The following is a 20,762-nucleotide window of genomic DNA, read 5'->3' as shown; positions in this document are numbered from 1 at the left end:
AGCGAGAGGAGCACAGACACAAAGAAGGGAGGCACTGGCAGGTACAAACTCTGCTTTAGTGGTGGGGCTGTCACTACAGCAGCGGGGCAGGGACAACACTCAGCACTCATCTCCACAAAGGCACCGCTGTCACCGGAGCCAGGAGTTACAACAACCCAGCAGGAAGCTCTGGCAGAAGCGCATTCCCAGCAGCTCAGGGAATTCTTCACTCAATATCCACCAGCTCCACCTCAAAGAAGAGTTTTGCGTTTGGTGGGATCCTGTTGGCAAATGTTAAGGAAGCTGAAGCAGCCCCTGCAGTGTCCCCTCCCTGGGCAGGGAGTCCCCAGCTGCTCCCCAGCCTCTCCTGTGTCCCTGGCTGATCCTGACCCAGCTGGACACCCCGGATCCAGCGGGAGCTGTGGGGAGCCAGCTCCAGGGCCACCTTCATTAGCACACCCTGCTCCTCACTCACGGCCCTGGCTGCATTCCCTGGAGAGGGAATGACTGAGGATGAATGTTCCATCCTCCCAGAGGCCACGCTGTCCCCCTGTCACAGGGGAGAGGTGTCCAGGCAGCCCTTCAGATCACAGGATTCCAGCACAGAACAATCCCCTGCCCTCCTCCAGAAGGGCTGGAAAAAGGAAACGGGGCTGCATAAACCACCACGGGATGACTCCTCCAGCCCCTACTTCAGCTGTGTCCCAGAGCTGATGTAACTGTCCCTGCTCCTGCTTAGGATCCCCATCAGGCAGAAGCACTTGGAAGCACTGGGATAAAAATGCAGGTGGAAAAGAGCAGCAGGTTCCCCCTGCACGAGTTCTTCTCCAAAAGAAAAGAGCAGTTGCAGCCCCAGGAAGTGCCCTGAACTCGGGGTGGGAATGTCCTGAGCCTGCTGTGGGTGACAGGTGGAGCCCCTGTTGTATTCCCGTCCATAAAGCAGCTCCTTGCCCCCGGCATTCCCAGGCTCCCTCAGGAGTCAGAGGTCATGGAAGGATACTTGGCATCGGGCTGCCCCTTCTTGCCGTAGGCCCACTCGGGCTCGATCTCCAGCTGGGCCTTCTCTCCTTTGCTCATGGTCAGCAGGGCCTCGTCCCACTGCAACGACAGCAGCAGCTCCAGGCAGTGCTGCCACAGCAGCCTCTGCACTTCCCAGCTTTTCCTCTGGCTCCCAGGAATACCCACAGCCCCAGGCATCCTCCCCAGCCCCGTGGAGCGCTCCAGGGGGTGTTCCCTGCTCCCACACCAGTCCCACAGGGCAGATCCCTGCTCCTGTGCTGGGATGGTACCGGAGAGCAATGGGAACACGCATTCCATCAGCATTCCCAGCTCCAGTATTCCCTTCCCAGGGAGTGCCCAGGGCTTGGTGCTGTGTCCCTGTTGAGGGAAGGCTCTGGCACCCACAAACCGGGATAAGCACTGGGATAAACCTGGGCCACAGCCACAGCCCCTTCCCAGCTCCAATCCCATCCCACATCAGGAATTTCTCCTGCTCAGCCTGGAGCAAAGGAGGCTCAGGGGGCCCTTGTGGCTCTGCACAAGTCCCTGGCAGGAGGGGACAGCCGGGGGGGTCGGGCTCTGCTGCCAGGGAACAGGGACAGGAGGAGAGGGAACGGCCTCAGGCTGGGCCAGGGGAGGCTCAGGGTGGACAGCAGCAGGAATCTCCCCATGGAAAGAGAAAAGCCCAGGGAATGCAAACAGGGATGGGAGGAGCCCCGGGATCCCATCAGCCTCGGCTGCTGAGAGAGACTGACAAGAGCCCGAGGCTGGGCTGACCCCAGGGAGCAGAGCCTGTGTTCTCTGCACTGCCTGGAGAGGGAATGACCCTAAGGATGAACGTTCCATCCTCCCAGAGTAATCCCCAGTCTGCCTCCATGAGAAACAGACCCCAAAAACTGCAGCCCGGTCATAAATCACAGAATGAAACTGCCTGGGGACTCACAGGGAGCCCTGAAGGCTTTACTTACACCTCGGATCACTTTTCCTACGCCAACTTTGAAACTCAAGGGCTTGGCTGCTTTTTTCTTCTTTGAACCTGGAAAAGAGTTTTATGTTCATTTGCCTCAACACCACAGCAGCACGCTCCACACTTCTGTAGAAAACTGTCATTACAATCATGCCTTATATAAATAGCTGTTCTTCTAACATTATTTTTAGCCCAATATCAGATTTTCAGGGGAAATACTAACACTGTGCAATAAAAGCATCATTAAATGTTCAAGCTGCATCAAAGCATCTTTCAACCCCCAAAGACTCATTCCTGAATTACTCAAGTTGACTGCACAAGTCATGGGCATATTAAGGAACCAAGAAAAGTCAACAAGGAACACACAAGCATGAGGAATTATAGACACTGTTCCTCAGTGCAGGACATCACTGCTGGGAAAACCTTTCCAGTATTGCACAATTTCATACCCCTAAACCCTCTGATCTGTCACAAAAGCACCAGCAGGGAATATCCACACCAGAGTATTTAAATCCCTCTCATTCCAGTGCCTCCATTTTAAAGATTTACCACAGAAAGGGCCCAAGATGTGTTTATTTACAGAAAACCAGGGCGCTGCTGGTGTCAGAGTTCCTTAGGCACTATCTCCCCTCTGGACTGACTCCCTGCATTCCACATTCCCCGGGGCCTGGAATGCCAGAAGCCAGGGCTGGCAGGATGCAGCCATGTCACTTGACACCAGCCAGTCCTAAAATACTGTCCTTGCTACCTCATGGAAAATCAGGATCCACTGCAGGGCACCAGGCTCAGCAGCACCATGATAAAGCTGTTTGTCAGGAACGCTCCCACACACAAACCCCTGCCCACATCTGCTGGAGGAGCCCAGGTAATTCCCTGTAGGAGCATTTGCAACCAACCCCAGCAGTTTATCTGAACATCTTTATGTCCATAACCTTACTTGACTGAATATTGGTATCGAAGACTGTCCCATCCTGCAGCTTTCCTGTGTACCAGCAGTGGACAGTGTCTCCTTTCTTTGGGAAGTTGGTTTTATCGCCCTTCTTTAAAATGGATTTTGTGTACTTTGGTGGCCCCTGAGGTGATAAAAAGAGAGTTATGACTGGTGGGTTAAATAGCCTCAGATATGCAAGAACAACTGCTGAGTTTAAGGTATCAGAGGAGACACTGTTAGTGAGTGTTCATGTTACTGCAAGGCTGCAACATTTGGGGAAAATGCAGCTTCAGGCTAAGGTGGGGCATAAACACCAGATTTTTTGCTGTAACCAGGTTTTGAAGACTTAGAATCACACAATCTCTTGAGCTGGAAGGGACCCACAAGGATCGTGGAGTCCTGTCCCTACCCAGACCCCCCGACAATCCCAGCCTGGGCATCCCTGGCAGCGCTGCCCAAACGCTCCTGGAGCTCCGGCAGCCTCGGGGCCGTGCCCATTCCCTGGGGAGCTTTTCCAGAGCTCATTCCACCCTCTGGGGGAAGAACCTTTCCCCGATATCCCCCTAACCCTCACCCCGGGACAAGTGACCGGGATACTTTGGTTTTCCAGGCGAAAAACGCGAGTTGAGGGCATGGCACCAACCTCCTCCGCAGCCTCCTCAGCCTTCACCGCCTTCCCCTTGGCCTCCTCCGCCTTGGCCGGCTTCGCCTTCTCCGCCGCCTTCTCGGCGCCGTCCGTGCCCTTGAAGCGCTGCGAGGGGAGGATGAGGAAGGATGAGGAGCCGCATCCATCCATCCATCCATCCATCCCTCCCCGCAGCCCTGCCCGGCCCCAGCCCCTCACCTGCGTGTGGAAGAGCTGAGTGTAAGCCGCGATCAGCTGCTCCTTGTTCGCCGTCTTCGCCACGTTCTTCACCTGCCCCAGCAGCTTGTGCTCCGCCAGGAACTGCGGGACACGCGTGCGAGACGTTCAGGGAAACAAAAAGAAACGCCAAACCTCGCCCCCACGACTCCAAATCATTGATTATCCCCCGAAATTACCGCCTGCGCCGCGTGCTCCTGCAGGAATTTGATGATCTCCTTCTTGGCCAGCGCCTCGCTCCGCAGCTCCTCGGCGCTCCAGGGCTGCGCCGGGCCCGCGGCCGCCGCCATTTTCCCACCCACCTCCCGCTCCTCCTCCGGAGAGGAGGGCTGGGAGCCGCCCGGCAGCGAGAAGGGGCGGGCCGGGACACGGCCGGGGGAGAAGGGGAGGCTCCGAAGGCGGCGTCCCGACCCTCCCCTTCACCCTCGGCGGGGCCGCCGGGGGGATTTCGGGGACGGGCGCCGAGGGAGGGACAAGATGGCGCCGCCTCGGGGCCCGCCCTGAGCGCGGGGAGCGGCGGCAGCGGCGGGATTTGCCTCGGGCTCGGGGAGAGCCGTGAGGCGGCCGGGGGAGGAGGGGAGGGCCGGGAGGCGGCTCCCCGTCCCTCTCGGCGGCGATTTCAAGCGGCGGCGGCGCGGCAGGGCTAAGATGGCGGCTGGCGGGGCAGGATGAGCGGCGGCCGGCAGAGCACTTTGCCGCAGTTGTGGCGGGGGGCCCGCAGCGAAGCCGGGCGCAGGGACGCGGGCGGGGGCAGCGGTGGCGAGCTGCTGCTGGCGGCCGCGCCCCCCGCCGACCCCGGCCCGCTGCGGGGCTTCAGCGAGGCGGCGGGGGCCATCTGGATCTACCCCACCAACCTGCCCGTGCGGCCCTACCAGGAGCGCATGGCCGGCGCCGCGCTGCTGGCCAACACGCTCGTGTGCCTGCCCACGGGGCTGGGCAAGACTTTCGTGGCCGCCGTGGTCATGTACAACTTCTACCGCTGGTTCCCCTCGGGGAAGGTGCTGTTCCTCGCCCCCACCAAGCCGCTGGTGGCGCAGCAGATGGAGGCGTGCGGCCGCGTCATGGGCATCCCGTGGCGGGACATGGCGGAGATGACAGGTACGGCTGCAGCCGGTGTGCACAGCCACAGGAACACTGAGAGCTGTTTGAAGGGCTGACTGCTGCTTTCGCGGTTAAAACTGCTGCTTTCGCGGTTAAAACTGCTGCTTTCGCGGTGGTTAAAACCCCAGGTCACCTGTGTAAAGGGTGAAGCGCTGGGCTGCAGCCCTGTGGGCCCCAGCGTGCCCCACACGGAGCGCTCTGCGTGATGCTGAAGCCAAAGAATAATGACTCTTTTAATCCGTTTTATAGCCGCTTCCTTCCCTCCTCGTCACTTTCCTCGTCACTTTCCTTTCCCCTTTCTGTGAAGTTTTTGCAGCCCCCCGGAGCTGCAGTTTATTCCTCACCGTGGCAGCAGCCTTAATGACTGAACCCATGACTTGTTTTTAAGCCCAGACCTTTCCCGGAGGTGTTTTAAATGATGTTTAGGGCAGTGAGCAGCTATGAGGCATCTTGAGCTTCCCAGCCTTCATTTCCATGGTTCTGAATTTAATTTTTTAATTTTGTTGTATTCAGTGAGGGAGGGCAGGCCCTGCAGAGGTGTCCAGCGGCTGTCCCTGGATCCCGGGCTGGACACTGGGACAGTGGGAGATGTCCCTGCCGTGGCAGGGCTGCCATGGGATTTAAGGTCCCTTTCCAACCCAAACCATTCCATGATTTTATGTGTCTGCCAGCCCTGTCACTCTCAGGTCATGGGCCACACCTTGTTCTCAGCAGAACAGTTCCCTAATGTTGCTCCTTTGTTTTCCAGGAGGAACGCAGGCTCTGGGCCGGCGGGAGCTGTGGAATACCAAGAGAGTCTTTTTCCTCACACCTCAGATCATGGTCAATGACCTCTCTCGTGGGACCTGTCCTGCTGTGGACATCAAATGTTTGGTTATTGATGAAGCCCACAAAGCCCTTGGCAATCATGCCTACTGCCAGGTAGGGCTGGAGCCACCCTGCTCTTCTCTCCCAGTTTCCAAACCCTTCCCCAGCATTGCTCACACAGTCTCTATAAAGCATCGCTGTCATTGCTGAGGGGAGATTGTCCCTGAGGGCCTCAACTTTGAAACAGATCCAACACTCCTGTGTGTTGCCTCTGCCTTGTCTATTAGTGATACATGTCAGGGATTTCTTTCAATGCCTCCATTAAATTGTAATTTTGGTCTAAAAATATTTTTGGCTGGGCAGTGTTAAAAAACCAGTTTTTTTCTTAAGGTTCTTTAGTAAAGACAAGTCAGTTCAAGTTTTCTTTTCAAATTTGGAGTTTGTGTTGATTAGCCAAGGCTTTGTTGCATTATCATGGGTTAATCTCCTGAGAGGAATAGGTGACCTAAGAAGTTGCTTTGATACACTGAAGAAATTTCCTGGATATTTGTGGAGTTCAGATTACATAGGGTTAATTAACCATGAATTACATTTTTTAAGAGCTTTTCTTCAGAGGCACTTTTTGGCAGCTCACCTGAGTTAGTGGGGCTGTCAATACTTGTGTTAAATCAAGTGAGAAGTAATTTCATTATTTTCCCAGCTTGTTCTTGGTGCATTTCCAGGATGGCCCTGGATCCCTGGCAGTGCCCAAAGCCAGGCTGGACACTGGGGTTGGGAACAGCCTGGGACAGTGGGAGGTGTGGGATGGGATGGGATTTAAGGTCCCTTCCAACCCAAACCATTCTGTGATTCAGTATTTTTAGAGTGTTTTGTTAAGCCTTTCCTACTTAGAGGGTATTTTCATTGATGTAGTTTGTACAAGGAAATAATCCTCTTTAAGGATATTAATGAAGCTTTCCTGCTCTTAGGTGGTGAGGGAGCTGAGCAAATACACGAATCAATTCCGAGTCCTGGCCCTGAGTGCCACCCCAGGCAGTGACACCAAGGTGAGCCAAAGCTACATTTAAAGTATGATTTAAATAATCAGGGTTCAGTGGAACCTCTGTTTGTTTGCCTGAAACCTCTGAAAAAGGAATTCCACATCAAGACTGATATTTACAATCCATTACTTGATAAGTTTTGGTGTTTCCCATGCTATGAATCATAAATTATTTATTGGTGAGGGGAGCAGGGCTGGAATTGCCAGAGCAGCTGTGGCTGCCCCTGGATCCCTGGCAGTGCCCAAGGCCAGGCTGGACATTGGGGCTGGACATTGGGACAGTGGGAGCTGTCCCTGCCATGGCAGGGGGGGATGGGATTGGATTTAAGGTTCCTTCCCAATCCAAACCAGTCTGGAATTCTGTTTCCGGACCTTTCTGGGTGCCTTTTCCTTACAATTTTATGTAACCCCTGCTAAAATACAGTAATAGTTACTTTGTTTTTGTGGCTTCTCTACCAGGCTGTGCAACAAGTTATCTCCAACTTGCTGATAGCTCAGATAGAGGTGTGTGCTGAAGATTCTCCAGAAATTCAGCCTTATTCTCACGAGAGACAAGTGGAAAAAATTGTAGTTCCACTTGGGGAAGAACTGGTAGAAATTCAGAACACTTACATCAAGGTGAGTGCCTGCATTTCCTTTTTGGTCAGTGGCCAGTAAATCTTTTATCATCTCTGTCTAGACTTGCAGTGTTTATAAAGGCAACACTTTCCTATGTAATTAACTGTGATTATAGGGTAAAATAAGCAACATGGTTTCAACTCCAGCAGCTGCAGTTTCACTTTTGCACCAGTGAGACCTTTTCCCTTGAAGTGACTGGAAAAGCTCAGGTGGAAAACTTGCAGCTGAATTTTCCTCACCCTCTTTCAGGAGTCTTTGCAGAATTGACACCTGTCCTAGGCTGAGGTTTCTGCATTTGGCTGAACTCAGTAGGATTAAGATGTTGAGAATGCCTTAAGGAATCTGTGTGTGGACTGGAACATTTCCTCTGATTAGGAATATTCTTTAGAGCTTTAATTCATCTGTGTAATTTGTTCTCCTGGAGGTTTTTTTTTTTAATAGGTTTTTTGGCCTATTTATTTATTTGCCTATTTCTGTTATGATGATGATGATTTTCTTTTTCTTTTTAATCTTTGTGTCCAAATATAAGAGATTTTTGGGGGCTAGAGCTGTTTGTCAGCCAGTTGTAACTTGGTGATCTGTGCCTTCCCAGTGAGATACTTGTAGGCAAATGATGTTACATAAAATACCACTCTGAAAAGTTTAAAATGTCTGCTCTTTTTTTTGTTTGTTTAGAGGCATAAAAAGTTAGGATTAAGTTATACATTAGACTGTTGGCCTCAGGGCATGGTTTTGGTTCAAGCTGATTGATTCAGGTGTAGCTCTGTGAGGAGCACTGGAAGGCAAACTCGTGAATGCATCAGCTGTTTTCAACCCAGTGACCTGAGAGTGTTTAAATGAGGAACTTTTCTGAGAAAGAGAAACTTTCAAGTAGTTTTGCATCACCACAGGAGGCTCTGGGAGTGCAGGGGGTTCCTTTGGGGTGTTTCACTTGGGCTCTCAGCTGCAGTGAGCACGGTGGCTGGGCTCCAGCAGCCTTGCCTGCAGTGCTGTTTCCTTCCTCTGCTCTGGATTTGCATTTCAATTGCTGCTGCTTTCCTGGAGAACACAACTTCTAGCACCAGCCAGGGCTGCAGGCGTGGTTTGCAGCGGTGCCTCGGTTCTGGAGGGCTCAGCACCCGGGGAACCCCAGCTTCTGCGTCCTGAGGTGACCAGTTCAGCTTTGGGGCTTTTGTAAAACCAGAGCAGCATCCCAGGGCAGGAGGGCAGGACACACACCCTGTGTGTGCTGCAAGAATGAGAGCTGTCCTGTGCACAGTAAAATCATTCTTTAATTGTGACAAACAGTAAACAAGACAACATTTCAGTGTGAACCAAGGACAGTGTCAGCACAGCGCAACGGTGCCAGAGGAACTCTGTGGACATGACTTCACGTACAATAAGCAAGGCCCTGAGTATCACAATAGCTGGAATAAACTTTTTAGGCACTACCTCTGGTTTGGAAAATACACAGTATGCAGGATAACGCTTTTCTGTTAAGGCTACATCATTTTATCTTCCAAAAATAGGGGTGAATGCTGATTTATTATCTCCTTTCATGAGTGGACAGCTAATAACTTCACATTAGAACTGAAAACCCATGAGTGGCTCCCAAAGTAGAGCCACGGGTGGATAACTAAATACCTGTTCTGGGCAGTCATGCCTGCTGTGATGCTGTCAGATCTGAGGAACAGTGATGTTTGCTTGGCATTCACTGGTGTGACAACTAAATAAACTGTATTTTGTGTCAGCTAAGCACTGGAGCTGTGCCAGCAGTGGGGCCAGTGACGGCTGTTGGTACCAAGCCATAAAGTGTATCTCCAAACTGGAGCTGAAATAGGTTGGTTTGTTTGTTTTGTTTTGTTTTTTTTCTCAGCAGCAGAAGCCATCTAACAGAAGTCAAAATAAATAAATACTATCTTGGAATTGTCAGTTTGCCAAAAGCTGCAGGGAGCACTGGGCTGCAGGTGGGAAAATCAACACACTCAGATCTGCTCCAGGTTCAGGGATGGTTCTAGAACATCCCCCAGGGGAGCTGAGCCACAGGAGGGGTTGACAGGGACATCAGACACAGCAGCTGCTTTTGCAGGAGAGCTTTGAAATGTGAATTATGTACAAACTGGTGCTCTGTGGTGAGAGGATTTCACTGCTTCCAGGAGCTATCCAACATCTGCTGTGCCACAGCATTACAAGAATTTCTCTAACTGGCAGAAGCAATCAGATGGCAAAAACTTCTTTAATTTGCCATAAAATCTTGTCAAAGGTGAAAATTACTTTTATTGGTTCTTAAAAAAATCTGGGGGAGGATATGAGAACAAAACCTTTTATTTAATTCTTCCCTGGGCCTTCTACTCAACTTAGTTTTAAAAATATTTTTACAATTTTTCTTTATTTAAGAGCTTTTAGTTTAATACTGGCTGGCATTTGTAATTTTCCTTCTCCCAGGCTGTGGCACTGTATTGCATTTTAGCTGATTTGGGGTTTTTTCCCCCTCTTCATACAGACTCTTGGGGTTTTTTGTGTTAAAACTAAGGCTTTTGTGCCTGTTTTTTATTTTCTATTTCCTTTTCCCCCTCTCCCTGCTGCTTCCCAAGGAATCTCTGTGCACAGCAAGCACCAGAGGGCACCTTGGTCCTGTTTAAGGCAGGGCCACTCTGATCCTGCTGCTCAGGGAGAGGTTTTGGGCTGAGCACAGAGCTTTCCCTGTGGGACCAGGAGGCTGCAGGGTTCTCAAATCCATTTTTGGAGCTGTTTTTTCACCCTGCTGTGAGTTAGCAGCCACTGGCTCTGCTTGCTGGTCTGTGTGTTGGAATTAAAGAGCACAGAAGCTCTGTTGGAACCCTGAATCCTGTGACCAATAAATAATGCTGGTGATGTGAATTTTATATAAATTTTATATAAAAAGACATTTACTTCTATTCAGAATAAACTCTACTATCATGTCAGTAAGGGGAGCCATTAGGGAGGGATTTTGGAGAGCAGAATTGTTTTTCACCCCGACTCTAAAGTGCAGTAGGTGCTCTTGGGCTGTGTGGAACAGTGGGAATGCTGCTCCCAGAGCTTCTGGGGGCTCTGGAATGTGGGAGCTCGGCCTCTGATCGGCCAGGCTGGCAGCTGAGGGGCAAAGGACAAACCAATTGATGTCAGGAGGAAAAAACTCTCACAGTGAGGGTGGTCAGGAGCTGGGCCAGGGCCCTGGGGAGCTGTGTGCTCCCTGTCCTGGGGTGCTCAGAGCCGGCTGTGCTGCTGGAGCAGCTCTCTCTGCTGGCCCTGCTCTCAGCAGAGGGGTGCCCAAGCTCACTCCCAGCTGAGATCTTCTCTGTGCCACTTATGCCATCAGCAGTGGGAGTGCCAGAAGTACTGAGCATTCACTGTTAGTGAATTGCTGGCTGTTAGCTGTTAGTGTGTTAGCTGTTAGTGTGAATGAACTGCTGAGAAAACTGCAGTTAAAAATAACCAGTGTCTCCTTAGGAATGCCAGAGCCAGCCCTGAGATTCTGGGAGGATGTGGTGAGGGGAACCCATCATTTTACTGTCAACACTTGAATGAGCAGCAGGACTTGTGGTGCCTTTTTGGTCTCTCTCCAGCCTCGGGGTGCTTTGGTTGGGAGCTGTCTGAGGTAAGCACTGGGACTGTGTGCCACAGCTGTCAGCACTGGCCTGCTCTGCCTCCACGCTCTAATCCCAGTGGGCTAAATCGGGTAGGAACTAAGAGCTGGACATTCTTTCTCTGCCTGTGTGAGGTGGGTTTGGTGTGTCACACTGCCAGCCCCGGCAGGGTCTTTGTGCAGCAGCAGAGCAGGGCTCCAGGATGTCCCCAGGGACCATCCCAGCCAGGGGCAGGCTGGAGGTGCTAATAAGTGCCAGAGGGAAGAGGAAGAGGCCTCTCTTACCTCATCAAAAGAACAGATAAGGTGAACTTTTAAAGTGTTAAAACCCTCAATTAAATGTGTGTAGAAGCAGCCAGAGTTGCCACAGGGATCTGTGAGTGGGGACTGAGCTGGGCTGGTTGTTCCTAACCCAGCTGAGAGCCCTGGTGCTGACCTGTGAGGTGGGGACAGCTGGGCTGCCCACCCTCACCTGTGAGAGGCAGCAGGAGGAGGCTCCATGGGGCAGCAGCAGCAGAAGGAGGCTCTGTGGGGCAGGAGCAGGCTCCATGGGGCAGGAGCAGGAGGAGGAGGAGGAGGCTCCGTGGGGCAGCAGCAGGAGGAGGCTCCGTGGGACAGCAGGAGGCTCTGTGGGGCAGCAGCAGGAGCAGGAGGCTCCGTGGGGCAGCAGCAGGAGCAGGAGGCTCCGTGGGACAGCAGCAGGAGGAGGCTCCGTGGGGCAGCAGCAGGAGCAGGAGGCTCCGTGGGGCAGCAGGAGGCTCCGTGGGGCAGCAGCAGGAGGAGGCTCCGTGGGGCAGCAGCAGGAGGAGGCTCCGTGGGGCAGCAGCAGGAGCAGGAGGCTCCGTGGGGCAGCAGCAGGAGCAGGAGGCTCCGTGGGGCAGCAGCAGGAGCAGGAGGCTCCGTGGGGCAGCAGCAGGAGCAGCTCAGGGCCGCTGCAGGAACCAGATCTCGTTGTGGCGGTTGGCAGCAGCCGGGTTGGTGTAGCCGGCGATGATGAAGGTGTCCTGCAGGCACAGCTCGGGGCTCTCCAGGATGGCTGCCAGCAGGTTGATCTCTCTCATGATGGAATCTTCGTTGGTGATCCCTCGGAAGCTCCTGCAGCGGTCAGCTCGGGTCAGCTCCCTGGCAGGAGAGGGTGGCTCCGTGCCCAGGGAGCAGCCTGGACACGAGGGGATGGCCCTGAGCTGCACCAGGGGAGGTCTAGGCTGGGCATGAGGAAGAAGGGCCTCGCAGGAAGGGTGCCTGGGCATGGGAAAGGGCTGCCCAGGGGGGTGGTGGAGTCACCATCCCTGGAGCTGTTCAGGGAAAGCCTGGTGTGGCACTCGGTGCTGTGGTCTGGGTGACAAGGTTGTGGTGGGACTCAATCATCTCAAAGGTCTTTCCCAAACTAGTTCATTCATTTTAAACCCACTGTTTTTCCAGAGCCCAGAAACACCTTCTGAATCACTTGCTTGTGTTTCACCAGTGGTACTGACTGTGATTGTTCCCAAACCATTTTTTCCTTAAAATTTTCTGTGCCATGTCAGACACTTTGTTCCCAACTACACAGAACAGTCTGAGGGTGTTTTATCACACATTTACAGATGCATCATTTGACCAAGTAATTCATATAAATGTAAAATAACCCGAGCTGGAAAGGACCCAGGGGGATTGTGGAGTCAATCCTGGCCCTGCCCAGACCTCCCAACAATCCCAGCCTGGCACTGCTGTCCAAACACTCCTGGAGCTCCTGGAGCTGTCACCATTCCCTGGGGAGCCTGGGCAGTGCCAGCACCCTCTGGGGAGGAACCTAAATTGGTACCCATTATTTCCTGACCATCCCATTCATAGAACAGGTAGCTTTTACAACTCCTGAAAACAAAATTTTACCATTTACAACCTTTTACGAGGTGTAAACATGATAACATGCCTGGTTTGAGAGCTGCACGTTTCCCCTGTGCCTGGCAGAGCAGAGGTGAAGCATTTCTCACCTGCTGTAGACGATGGTGGCAGGCCACTCCTCGATGATGATGTCGGAGTCGAAGGGGTGCGGGGGCTCGTCCTGCAGCACCTCGGGCAGGTAATAGGCCACTGTCACCGCCTGTGTCATCGCCGACTGCGCCTCGTTGGTGTGCACGATGGTCACGATGGGCACGGTGATCCCCAGGTACAGCCCTGGCCACACAGGGGTGGGAGCGTTCAGGGAACAGGGCAGAGGCTCTGCACACCCTGCCCGCCTGCTGAGGCTGTGCTGGATGGTTTAAATCAGCGCCACGGGGTTCAGGGAGGGGTGTCCCTGGGATGGAGGGGTGTCCCTGGGATGGAGGGGTGTCCCTGGGATGGAGGGATGTCCCTGGGATGGAGGGATGTCCCTGGGATGGAGGGATGTCCCTGGGATGGAGGGATGTCCCTGGGATGGAGGGATCTCACTGGGATGGAGGGATCTCACTGGGATGGAGGGATCTCACTGGGATGGAGGGATCTCACTGGGATGGAGGGATCTCTGGGATGGAGGGATCTCTCTGGGATGGAGGGATCTCTCTGGGATGGAGGGATCTCACTGGGATGGAGGGATCTCACTGGGATGGCTTAGCCAGCAGGGGGGTGCTCCAAGCTGGAAGTGGCATTTGGAAGTGGCAGTGAGGGCCCAGAGCAGCTGTGGCTGTCCCTGGATCCCTGGCAGTGTCCCAGGCCATGCTGGACAGGCTTGGAGCAGCCAGGGACAGTGGGAGGTGTCCCTGCCCTGGCTGGGGTGGGATTTGAGGTCTCCTCCCAACCCAAACCACTCCAGGATTCCACAAGAACGATCGTGTCCTGTCCCTGCTCTCTGTGCTCAGCACATGGAGCTGGACGCTCAGGCCATGGATTCATGGAATGGTTGGAGTTGGAAGAACCTGCAGGACCATCCAGTCCCACTCCCAAATCTCTCACTGGGAGCACAACCCCAGCAGCCTGGGACAGTGGGAGGTGTCCCTGCCATGGCAGGGGTGGAACAGGAAGATCTTTAAGGTCCCTTCCCACCCAAAGCATCTGTGATTCCATGATTTCACTGTGCTTGGTGTGTGTGTGTCCAGAACTCAGCATTTGGTGAGCTCTCCCCTCTCCATGCAGGGCAGGGAGTTTGCCTGAAGTCTTTTCCCCCCTCCTAGAAGTGTTTCTCTTCCAACTGACCTCGTGTCATGGTTTCAATATGTGGTGACAAAACTGCAGGCAAGAGAAGGGGCTGCTCTGTGAATTCATTGAGGGTTTGCTGCTGTTAAAAGTGTTGCAGTATTTTTTTCTGCACTGTTGTGTTTGGACTGCAGGAGGCAGAGATGGCTTTGCGTCTGTACAGTTTGATAAAAACCTTGCAGTTCTGGAGCTAAAATTACTTTTAAACCATGTTAAAGTGTTAAAAGAATGGGGAGGGTGGGGAAGGTGCCTGAGGAAGGAAAAGCTTTTGTGATCAGTGTTTGTGTTTTCTTGGAAAGACGCTTAAGGGCTGAGTCAATTACAGCACAGAGCACTGGGCACGGCAAAACTTGATAGTAACTGGAGGATGAAAAATACGAGAACTGATGTCTGGGAGTGAAAACCAGATTAAATTGGATTGGACACCAGGTGCACATTTTACAGGCAGGCACAAGTTCTCAAGGACATGGTGGATTTGCCATTATTTTGAGTTAGAACTGGATTATGTTTCTGGAAAACGTGCTTCAACCACAAATTTGTTATGTCCATTGGGACAGGGACAATTTAATATCTTGAACTAAAGGGAGGGAGGCAGAAAACTCTGGTATCACACTCTGCCAGCTGATTTCAGTGCTAGTGTGAAAATGAAACCCTGAAAATCCTGTGGCAAATGGCAGATTTACAGCAGAGAGCTGGGAGCAGCCTGGGACAGTGGAGGTGTGATTTAAACTCCTTCCAACCCAAACCATCCCACGATTAATATGATTTTTCTGGCAAGGCTGTATCATGGAAAAACATCCCTATAGGGTGTAGATTTGGGAAAAGCTGTTCAAAGGAACTCCCTAATTAGGAGTGAGGGCAGAAATACAATTTTGTAACTCCTGGAGGGTTGGAGGTGTCCATTACCTGAGGAGTTCTGCTCACAGATGTACCTCATGAGCTTCATGAATCCGAGGCAGATGCTCTGCTCGTACTGCTTCTCTTTCATTCTGATACAAGCCCACTTGGCTTTCCCATACTGCCTCTTCTCGTAGAGCAGATCTCCCAGCTGCAGACACACAGGAGAATTGGGGATTTTGTTGCAGACAGGTAGAGATGTTATAAAAAAAAGCTTTATAAAATATGGTTTAAGCCCTGCTGCTCCAGCTAAGCTGACAGTTAGCTTGTGACTTCCCGTGTGAAAAATCCTCAGAATGAAAGCAGGTAGCACGACAATCTATTCTGGAACAGAACCCTCCACACCTGAGAAAGCAGAAACCTGTCCCTTGAGAATCAGTGGAGGAAATGTGTAAACTGTCCAGGAACAGAAAGATTTGACAGACATGTAAAATGTCATTTACTGACCAATGAATTGAGTGCCAGGAAAGGTATGAACCAATTAGAGTTACACACAAGGTCTTGAAAACTGTACAAAAATGGGCTGTAACATTAAAGATTGGCTTTTTCTGCATGAAGAAACTGAGTCCTGCCCGCTTATTTCTGCAGCAGGATTTTAGTTTAATCATCTAAAGACATCAACCAAACAAATACATTTTGAGCACAAGAACTGCATCTTTTCAGCTCAAAGAAACATGAATTTGAATCCTTCCTCCTATAAAGCAAGGAATACACAGCTGATTTTGGATCAAAATCGATTTCAGCAGATTTCCAGGTAGTTCTCCTTTAAAAGAAGGATCTGTCATCTTTTGGACTGGCACTATTAAACATTTAGTTGCAATTAACACTGAATAACCTTATTTTTTAGCTGGAGTTCTTACAGTAGCACTGTAACATTAAAAAATGCTTTCAACGTAAACAGTCAGGAGTCCCAAACTGTTTAGATGAAACCCACTCAAATAATGGTATTTATAATTGTGAATTATTTAAATCTATTTAAAAGAAATGTGCCCAAAAAGTCTTTACAGATGGTCAGGATAGGTTTTCATGGGTTTTGAGTTAAGGTTAGACATTTGTTTGCCCATTTCCTGAGCTGGAATCAATTTGCTGTACATTAATTTCAGTTTTTCATTAGAGGATAAGATGGGTTTGTAAATTGCTGCTTTGTTTGATAATGATTCATGATACAGAAGTACATTTTTGGTTTTAAATTCAGATATTCATCTCTTTCAAGTACTCTTTGTTAAGGTTTTAGCAACATGACTGTAAAGGAGCAAATGCACCAATTCAAGTGAAGAAAATGGGCATTTTATTTCAAATGGCAAAGTAAGAGGGGTTTCTGTTAAATTAATTATGCCTCAAAGGCTGTAATTCCTGGCCAGCTTCTGGCTTTCCTCAGAGTTTCTACCTTGCAAAAAAGAAAATGACACATGTGCAAGGGATGAGATGTTCCAAATGAGAGGGAGTGGTTACAATGCTTTGTGCTGGGTGTTCCAAACCCCAAAAGGTTAAAAGGACTTTGTAAGGAGCCCCATTTCTGGGAGCCAGGATTGCAGCTGGGAGCCAGGTGCAGCAGTACCTTCTCCTTGCGCTGGATCAGGGTGAAGGGGATGCTCTGCCTCTCCTGGGGGTTGTTATTCCTGGTCAGCTGCTGGATGGGCTCTGCCATGTCTGCAAGAGAACAAACACACAGTTCCCAGTGAGAATGAGCCTGCAATGTGCTCCATTCCCCTGCAATGTGCTCCATTCCCCTGCAATGTGCTCCATTCCCCTGCAATGTGCTCCATTCCCCTGCAATGTGCTCCATTCCCCTGAAATTCCATTCCCCTGCAATGTGCTCCATTCCCCTGCAATGTGCTCCATTCCCCTGAAATTCCATTCCCCTGCAATGTGCTCCATTCCCCTGCAATGTGCTCCATTCCCCTGCAATGTGCTCCATTCCCCTGAAATTCCATTCCCCTGAAATGTGCTTCATCCCTGTGGGCTCTTTGTGCCTGCTTTTGTTTGCTCTTCCCTAGGGAAGGAAAAGGCTTTTCCTAGGGGAGGTTGCCTGTGTCCTGCCCCTGTGCTGTTGGGAACAGGTTTCCTTCTCCCAGTCCCTGAATTTCCAGCTACCCAAGTGTCCATGGAAAGCTTTTGGCTGTGTCCCATTTCCTGGCCCTGTGCAGGGAACATTCCCAATCCCAGTAACTCCTGTGCTGCTGGATTCAGGAGTATCCCCCTGAGGTAAATTAGGTTGGCTGCTCTTGTTGGCCGGCTCAAGGAATTACTGCTGTGGGAATTAATTTCCAAAGGCTGTTTCATGTCTAAAGGTGTATTTCCAGCTTTATAGGTTGCCCTGACATCAATTCTAGCTGAAGGGCATGAATAAATTCTGCTTAGGAGTTGATCCCTGGCAGACAGGCTTGGAAACTGTGGATACAAGGTTAGGAGTGGAACTCTTCCACAAGAGTTGGTCCTGTGCCTTCCAAAGCTGAAGTGATGAAAGCATTTGTGTACTTAGAGGATTAGAAACTCAATTTTCTGTGCAGGGTTTGAGAGTCTGGATGTGAATTCCTGCCCTGCTGCCCCATAGTGTGTACTGGACATGCAGGAATAGGAGGAGTTTCAGCTCCCAGAGCCCTTCTCTGGAGTTTGAGGTGCCTCAGGGTCTCTGTGGAAGGAAGAGGCAGGGTGATGGGAAAGAGAGTATGACCCATGGTTGAGAGGAGAATTAAGATGCAGGAGAATTAACTTGGCCGAGGTCACTCAGTAAATCTGTAGCTGAGCTGGGAATCAAACCTCCCTCTCCTGGCATCCAGTGCAGGGGATATAAAATAGCTTTAAGACTATTTGGAATAGTAAAGATCCTTAAACAAAGGGGAGGGAAAAAATAAAGGGGAGAAAGCTACACTGTAGTGAAGTGTAAACACTTTTTCTTGGCAATATGTCCCTGGGAAACGTTTAAAATGTAACTACTGACATGTAAATGAGTCTCTTTGGAGGCAAAAATAAATTCAGCACTGAATTTTCCAAGAGTTAAGAAAGCTTTCAGGACTCTAGAAAAGTTAACTCTATTTTTAGATGACTTTATCAATTAGTGGGGGGGGGTTATGTGTTTTTTTCATTCCATATTAATGCAGAGGATAAGGATTACAACTGATTAAAGTCCTTTGGGGAGTTTTATCCTGCAGTTTATGGCTCTGTGCTTTGTATTCTCCCGTTCTGGAGAGCTCCACCTGCACAGGGCCAGGCAGAGGGACAAGGATGGGTGTGTTTTCTCAGTCGTGGTTCCACAGGGATCATCCAGCAATCCCACTGGGAGCTCCCATTCCCTGGGGAGCTTTCCCAGTGCTCCTTCCACCCTCTGGGGAAGAACCTTTCCTGATCTCCAGCCCCAGGGTCCTGTCCCCGTCCCAGGGAGCACAGAGGCAGGGACAGAGTCTGTTCCTTGTCACAGGGGGATTCCTCCTCCTGGAAAATCCCCTCCCTTGCCTCCCCTCCTCCTTCAGCCCGGACAGGACCTGAAGAAAAATCTTGTATTATTCTACCTTGATTTTTGTAACACGTGCCCAGTGCCACAGAGGAAACCTGTAACACTGTATAACTACAACGAGCTCCTCAGGCTTTGTATCCCTCCTGGGGAACGCAGGAATTCCAGCACCAGGCAGCAGAACAGAACAGACAATTCTGTGCCAAGGGCTGTGGTTTTCTGCTGCACTCAGGAGTGTCGAACAGAGACCCTCCGTGCCCTGGGGCTGTCACCGAGGGTGGCACTGGGCATCCAGAGACCCCTCCAGGGCCACCGGGAACAAGGCAGGGAGCTCTGTTCACACCCTTCTTTTAGCACCTTAATTGTCATTGTTAAAGCTTTACAGAGTTGAGACTCCAAGGTGTGGCTGGAAAAGGAAGATGGGCTCAATTTGCTGGGTTGGAATATAGAAAGTTTTTAAAGAATAATAATTTCATACTGGTAATGTCCAGTGCAGCCTGGGCAAGGTTTGGCTCTCCCCAGCTCGGGGCAGGTGAGTTACCTGCAGGGCAGAGATGCTGCAGATCTCTGCTCCTCTGGGCAGGACAGGGCACAGTTAAAATCTGAGCTCGGAGTGACTCTGCTGCTTAGTTCTCTGACTCATCGGTCTTTCAGATTCTCCGCTCTTTCTTAAAATTGAAAACAACCGATTTCTGACTAAGATGAGCCTGGGAGCCTCGCTGTCAAAAGCAGATCAATCCTTGTTTACTCTGTTTTTAAAGACAGCCCTCTTTCCTTTAAGAACTATATAGGTGTGTAGGAAATATTCTTAGGAATAATATTCTTAGGAAAGCCAGTTTAATATTTAATTAGGGCTGAGAACTCGCACCGATTGTTTTTAGGGTGAATAGGTCACCCCAGTGCCGCTGCAGCCGCTTCCCTGCCTTACGGAAAGCTTTGCCTGGCCCCGGGTGAAGCTTTGGCTGCCGCAGAGCCAGATTTGGGTTGCTCAGACTCACTCGGGACTTTGCTGGCCGTTCATTCCCGCAGCCCCGGGGCCAGCCCGTCCCTATCCCCGCACCCCGGAGCGATCGTGCCGGCCTTACCGCGGGGCACGTCCACCTGGTGCCCCCTGCCCACGCTCTGCCAGTAGCTCAGCAGCCGCTCCTGCTCCTCGTCCTCCATGCGCTCGGCCGCCTCCTCCTCCAGGCTGCTGCCGTGGCTGTGGTACGCCGAGTCGGGGCTCTCCTCGGCCAGCCCGTCCAGCTCCTCCAGCGTGATCGCGGCCGGGCCGCCGGGCCCCGCTCCGCCCATGCGGCAGCCGCCCGTCTCCATCGCCGCGCCGAGCCGCTCCGCACGCCCGCTTATCAAGGGTCCCGGCCCGGGGGGGCTGCGGGACCGCCCCTGCCCGCCCGGAGCTCGGGGGGGGACGGGGAACCCGCCCCTGCCCGCCCGGGGATGGACAGGAGGGGTGGGGAACCCGTCTGTGCCCGCCCGGGGATGGACAGGAGGGGTGGGGAACCCGCCTGTGCCTGCTCGGGGATGGACAGGAGGGGTGGGGAACCCGTCTGTGCCCGCCCGGGGATGGACAGGAGGGGTGGGGAACCCGCCTGTGCCTGCTCGGGGATGGACAGGAGGGGTGGGGAACCCGTCTGTGCCCGCCCGGGGATGGACAGGAGGGGTGGGGAACCCGCCCCTGCCCGCCCGGGGATGGACAGGAGGGGTGGGGAACCCGCCTGTGCCCGCCCGGGGATGGACAGGAGGGGTGAGGAACCCGCCCCTGCCCGCCCGGGGATGGACAGGAGGGGTGGGGAACCCGTCTGTGCCCGCCCGGGGATGGACAGGAGGGGTGGGGAACCCGTCTGTGCCCGCCCGGGGATGGACAGGAGGGGTGGGGAACCCGTCTGTGCCCGCCCGGGGATGGACAGGAGGGGTGGGGAACCCGTCTGTGCCTGCTCGGTGCCGAGAGCCCGGGGATGGATAGGGACGGGAATGGAGGGATGGGGAACCTGCCTCTGTCTGCTCAATGCCGGGGCAGGGCACCCGGGAGCCCGGGGATGGAGGGATGGGGATCCCATCTCTGTCTGCTCGGTGCCGGGAGCCCGGGGATGGACAGAGCCAGGGATGGATGAACAGATGCCTGGTCAAGGGTCTGGGGGCGGGGGGACCCGGGGGGGACTCACAGGATCACCAGGTTGGGAGAGACCTCCGAGATCATCGAGTCCATCCCAGCCCTGACACCTCAAGCAGCCCCTGGCACCGAGTGCCACATCCAGTCTTTTCCTAAACACATCCAGGGATGGTGACTCCAGCACCTCCCCGGGCAGAGCATTCCAGCACTTCATCACCCTTTCTGGAAAACCTTTTCCCAACCTCCAGCCTGTATTTCCCTTGGT

General features: G+C 52.4%; 3 protein-coding genes across 5 annotated transcripts in view; 1 reads left to right on the top strand and 2 right to left on the bottom strand.

The window, feature by feature from the left end:
• Positions 1 to 37: 37 nt before the first annotated feature.
• On the bottom strand, positions 38 to 4,190 carry FKBP3 (FKBP prolyl isomerase 3). Its single transcript, XM_005528601.3, has 7 exons — positions 3,918 to 4,190; positions 3,721 to 3,822; positions 3,520 to 3,627; positions 2,883 to 3,018; positions 1,947 to 2,014; positions 980 to 1,077; positions 38 to 260 (listed from the first exon to the last, which is right to left on the bottom strand). The coding sequence occupies exons 1-7, from the start codon at positions 4,026 to 4,028 to the stop codon at positions 206 to 208; spliced, it is 678 nt and encodes a 225-aa protein (XP_005528658.1). The 5' UTR covers positions 4,029 to 4,190; the 3' UTR covers positions 38 to 205.
• Positions 4,191 to 4,359: 169 nt separating this feature from the next.
• The window catches only part of FANCM (FA complementation group M), a 57,055-nt gene continuing 40,652 nt past the window's right edge, over positions 4,360 to 20,762 (top strand). For all 3 annotated transcript variants that reach the window (XM_088058100.1, XM_088058101.1, XM_088058102.1), the window contains exons 1-4: positions 4,360 to 4,836; positions 5,588 to 5,760; positions 6,615 to 6,692; positions 7,145 to 7,303. In XM_088058100.1, coding sequence (XP_087914226.1) covers positions 4,407 to 4,836; positions 5,588 to 5,760; positions 6,615 to 6,692; positions 7,145 to 7,303 — 840 coding nt within the window. In that variant the 5' untranslated portion in view covers positions 4,360 to 4,406. The remainder of the gene's footprint in view (positions 4,837 to 5,587; positions 5,761 to 6,614; positions 6,693 to 7,144; positions 7,304 to 20,762) is intronic.
• Positions 8,555 to 19,735, bottom strand: LOC148184061 (heme-binding protein 2-like). The gene is made up of 5 exons (XM_088058232.1): positions 19,473 to 19,735; positions 16,495 to 16,586; positions 14,946 to 15,087; positions 12,860 to 13,043; positions 8,555 to 11,984 (listed from the first exon to the last, which is right to left on the bottom strand). Exons 1-5 carry the CDS (start codon positions 19,699 to 19,701, stop codon positions 11,813 to 11,815), a joined length of 819 nt encoding a protein of 272 aa, XP_087914358.1. The 5' UTR covers positions 19,702 to 19,735; the 3' UTR covers positions 8,555 to 11,812.

This window comes from Pseudopodoces humilis, chromosome 7, assembly GCF_049639895.1.
Source record: "Pseudopodoces humilis isolate 2021_Gansu_Grassland_sample_001 chromosome 7, ASM4963989v1, whole genome shotgun sequence".
NCBI classification, from domain to species: Eukaryota; Metazoa; Chordata; class Aves; order Passeriformes; family Paridae; genus Pseudopodoces; species Pseudopodoces humilis.
The sequence above is the reverse complement of the archived record's forward strand: the minus strand, read 5'-3'. Positions and strand labels throughout refer to the sequence as shown.

What these genes read in the sequence shown, in the direction of transcription:
- LOC148184061 (XM_088058232.1), bottom strand. Translation starts at nt 19,701, where the DNA reads ATGGAGACGGGCGGCTGCCGCATGGGCGGAGCGGGGCCCGGCGGCCCG. An exon ending in CCAGGTGGACGTGCCCCGCG is followed by an intron (nt 16,587 to 19,472) that starts GTAAGGCCGGCA and finishes GTTCTCTTGCAG; the next exon opens with ACATGGCAGAGCCCATCCAG. An exon ending in TGATCCAGCGCAAGGAGAAG is followed by an intron (nt 15,088 to 16,494) that starts GTACTGCTGCAC and finishes GTGTGTCTGCAG; the next exon opens with CTGGGAGATCTGCTCTACGA.
- FKBP3 (XM_005528601.3), bottom strand. Translation starts at nt 4,028, where the DNA reads ATGGCGGCGGCCGCGGGCCCGGCGCAGCCCTGGAGCGCCGAGGAGCTG. An exon ending in CTGAGGAGGCTGCGGAGGAG is followed by an intron (nt 3,019 to 3,519) that starts GTTGGTGCCATG and finishes TTATCACCTCAG; the next exon opens with GGGCCACCAAAGTACACAAA. An exon ending in AAGGGGCAGCCCGATGCCAA is followed by an intron (nt 261 to 979) that starts GTATCCTTCCAT and finishes ATTTGCCAACAG; the next exon opens with GATCCCACCAAACGCAAAAC.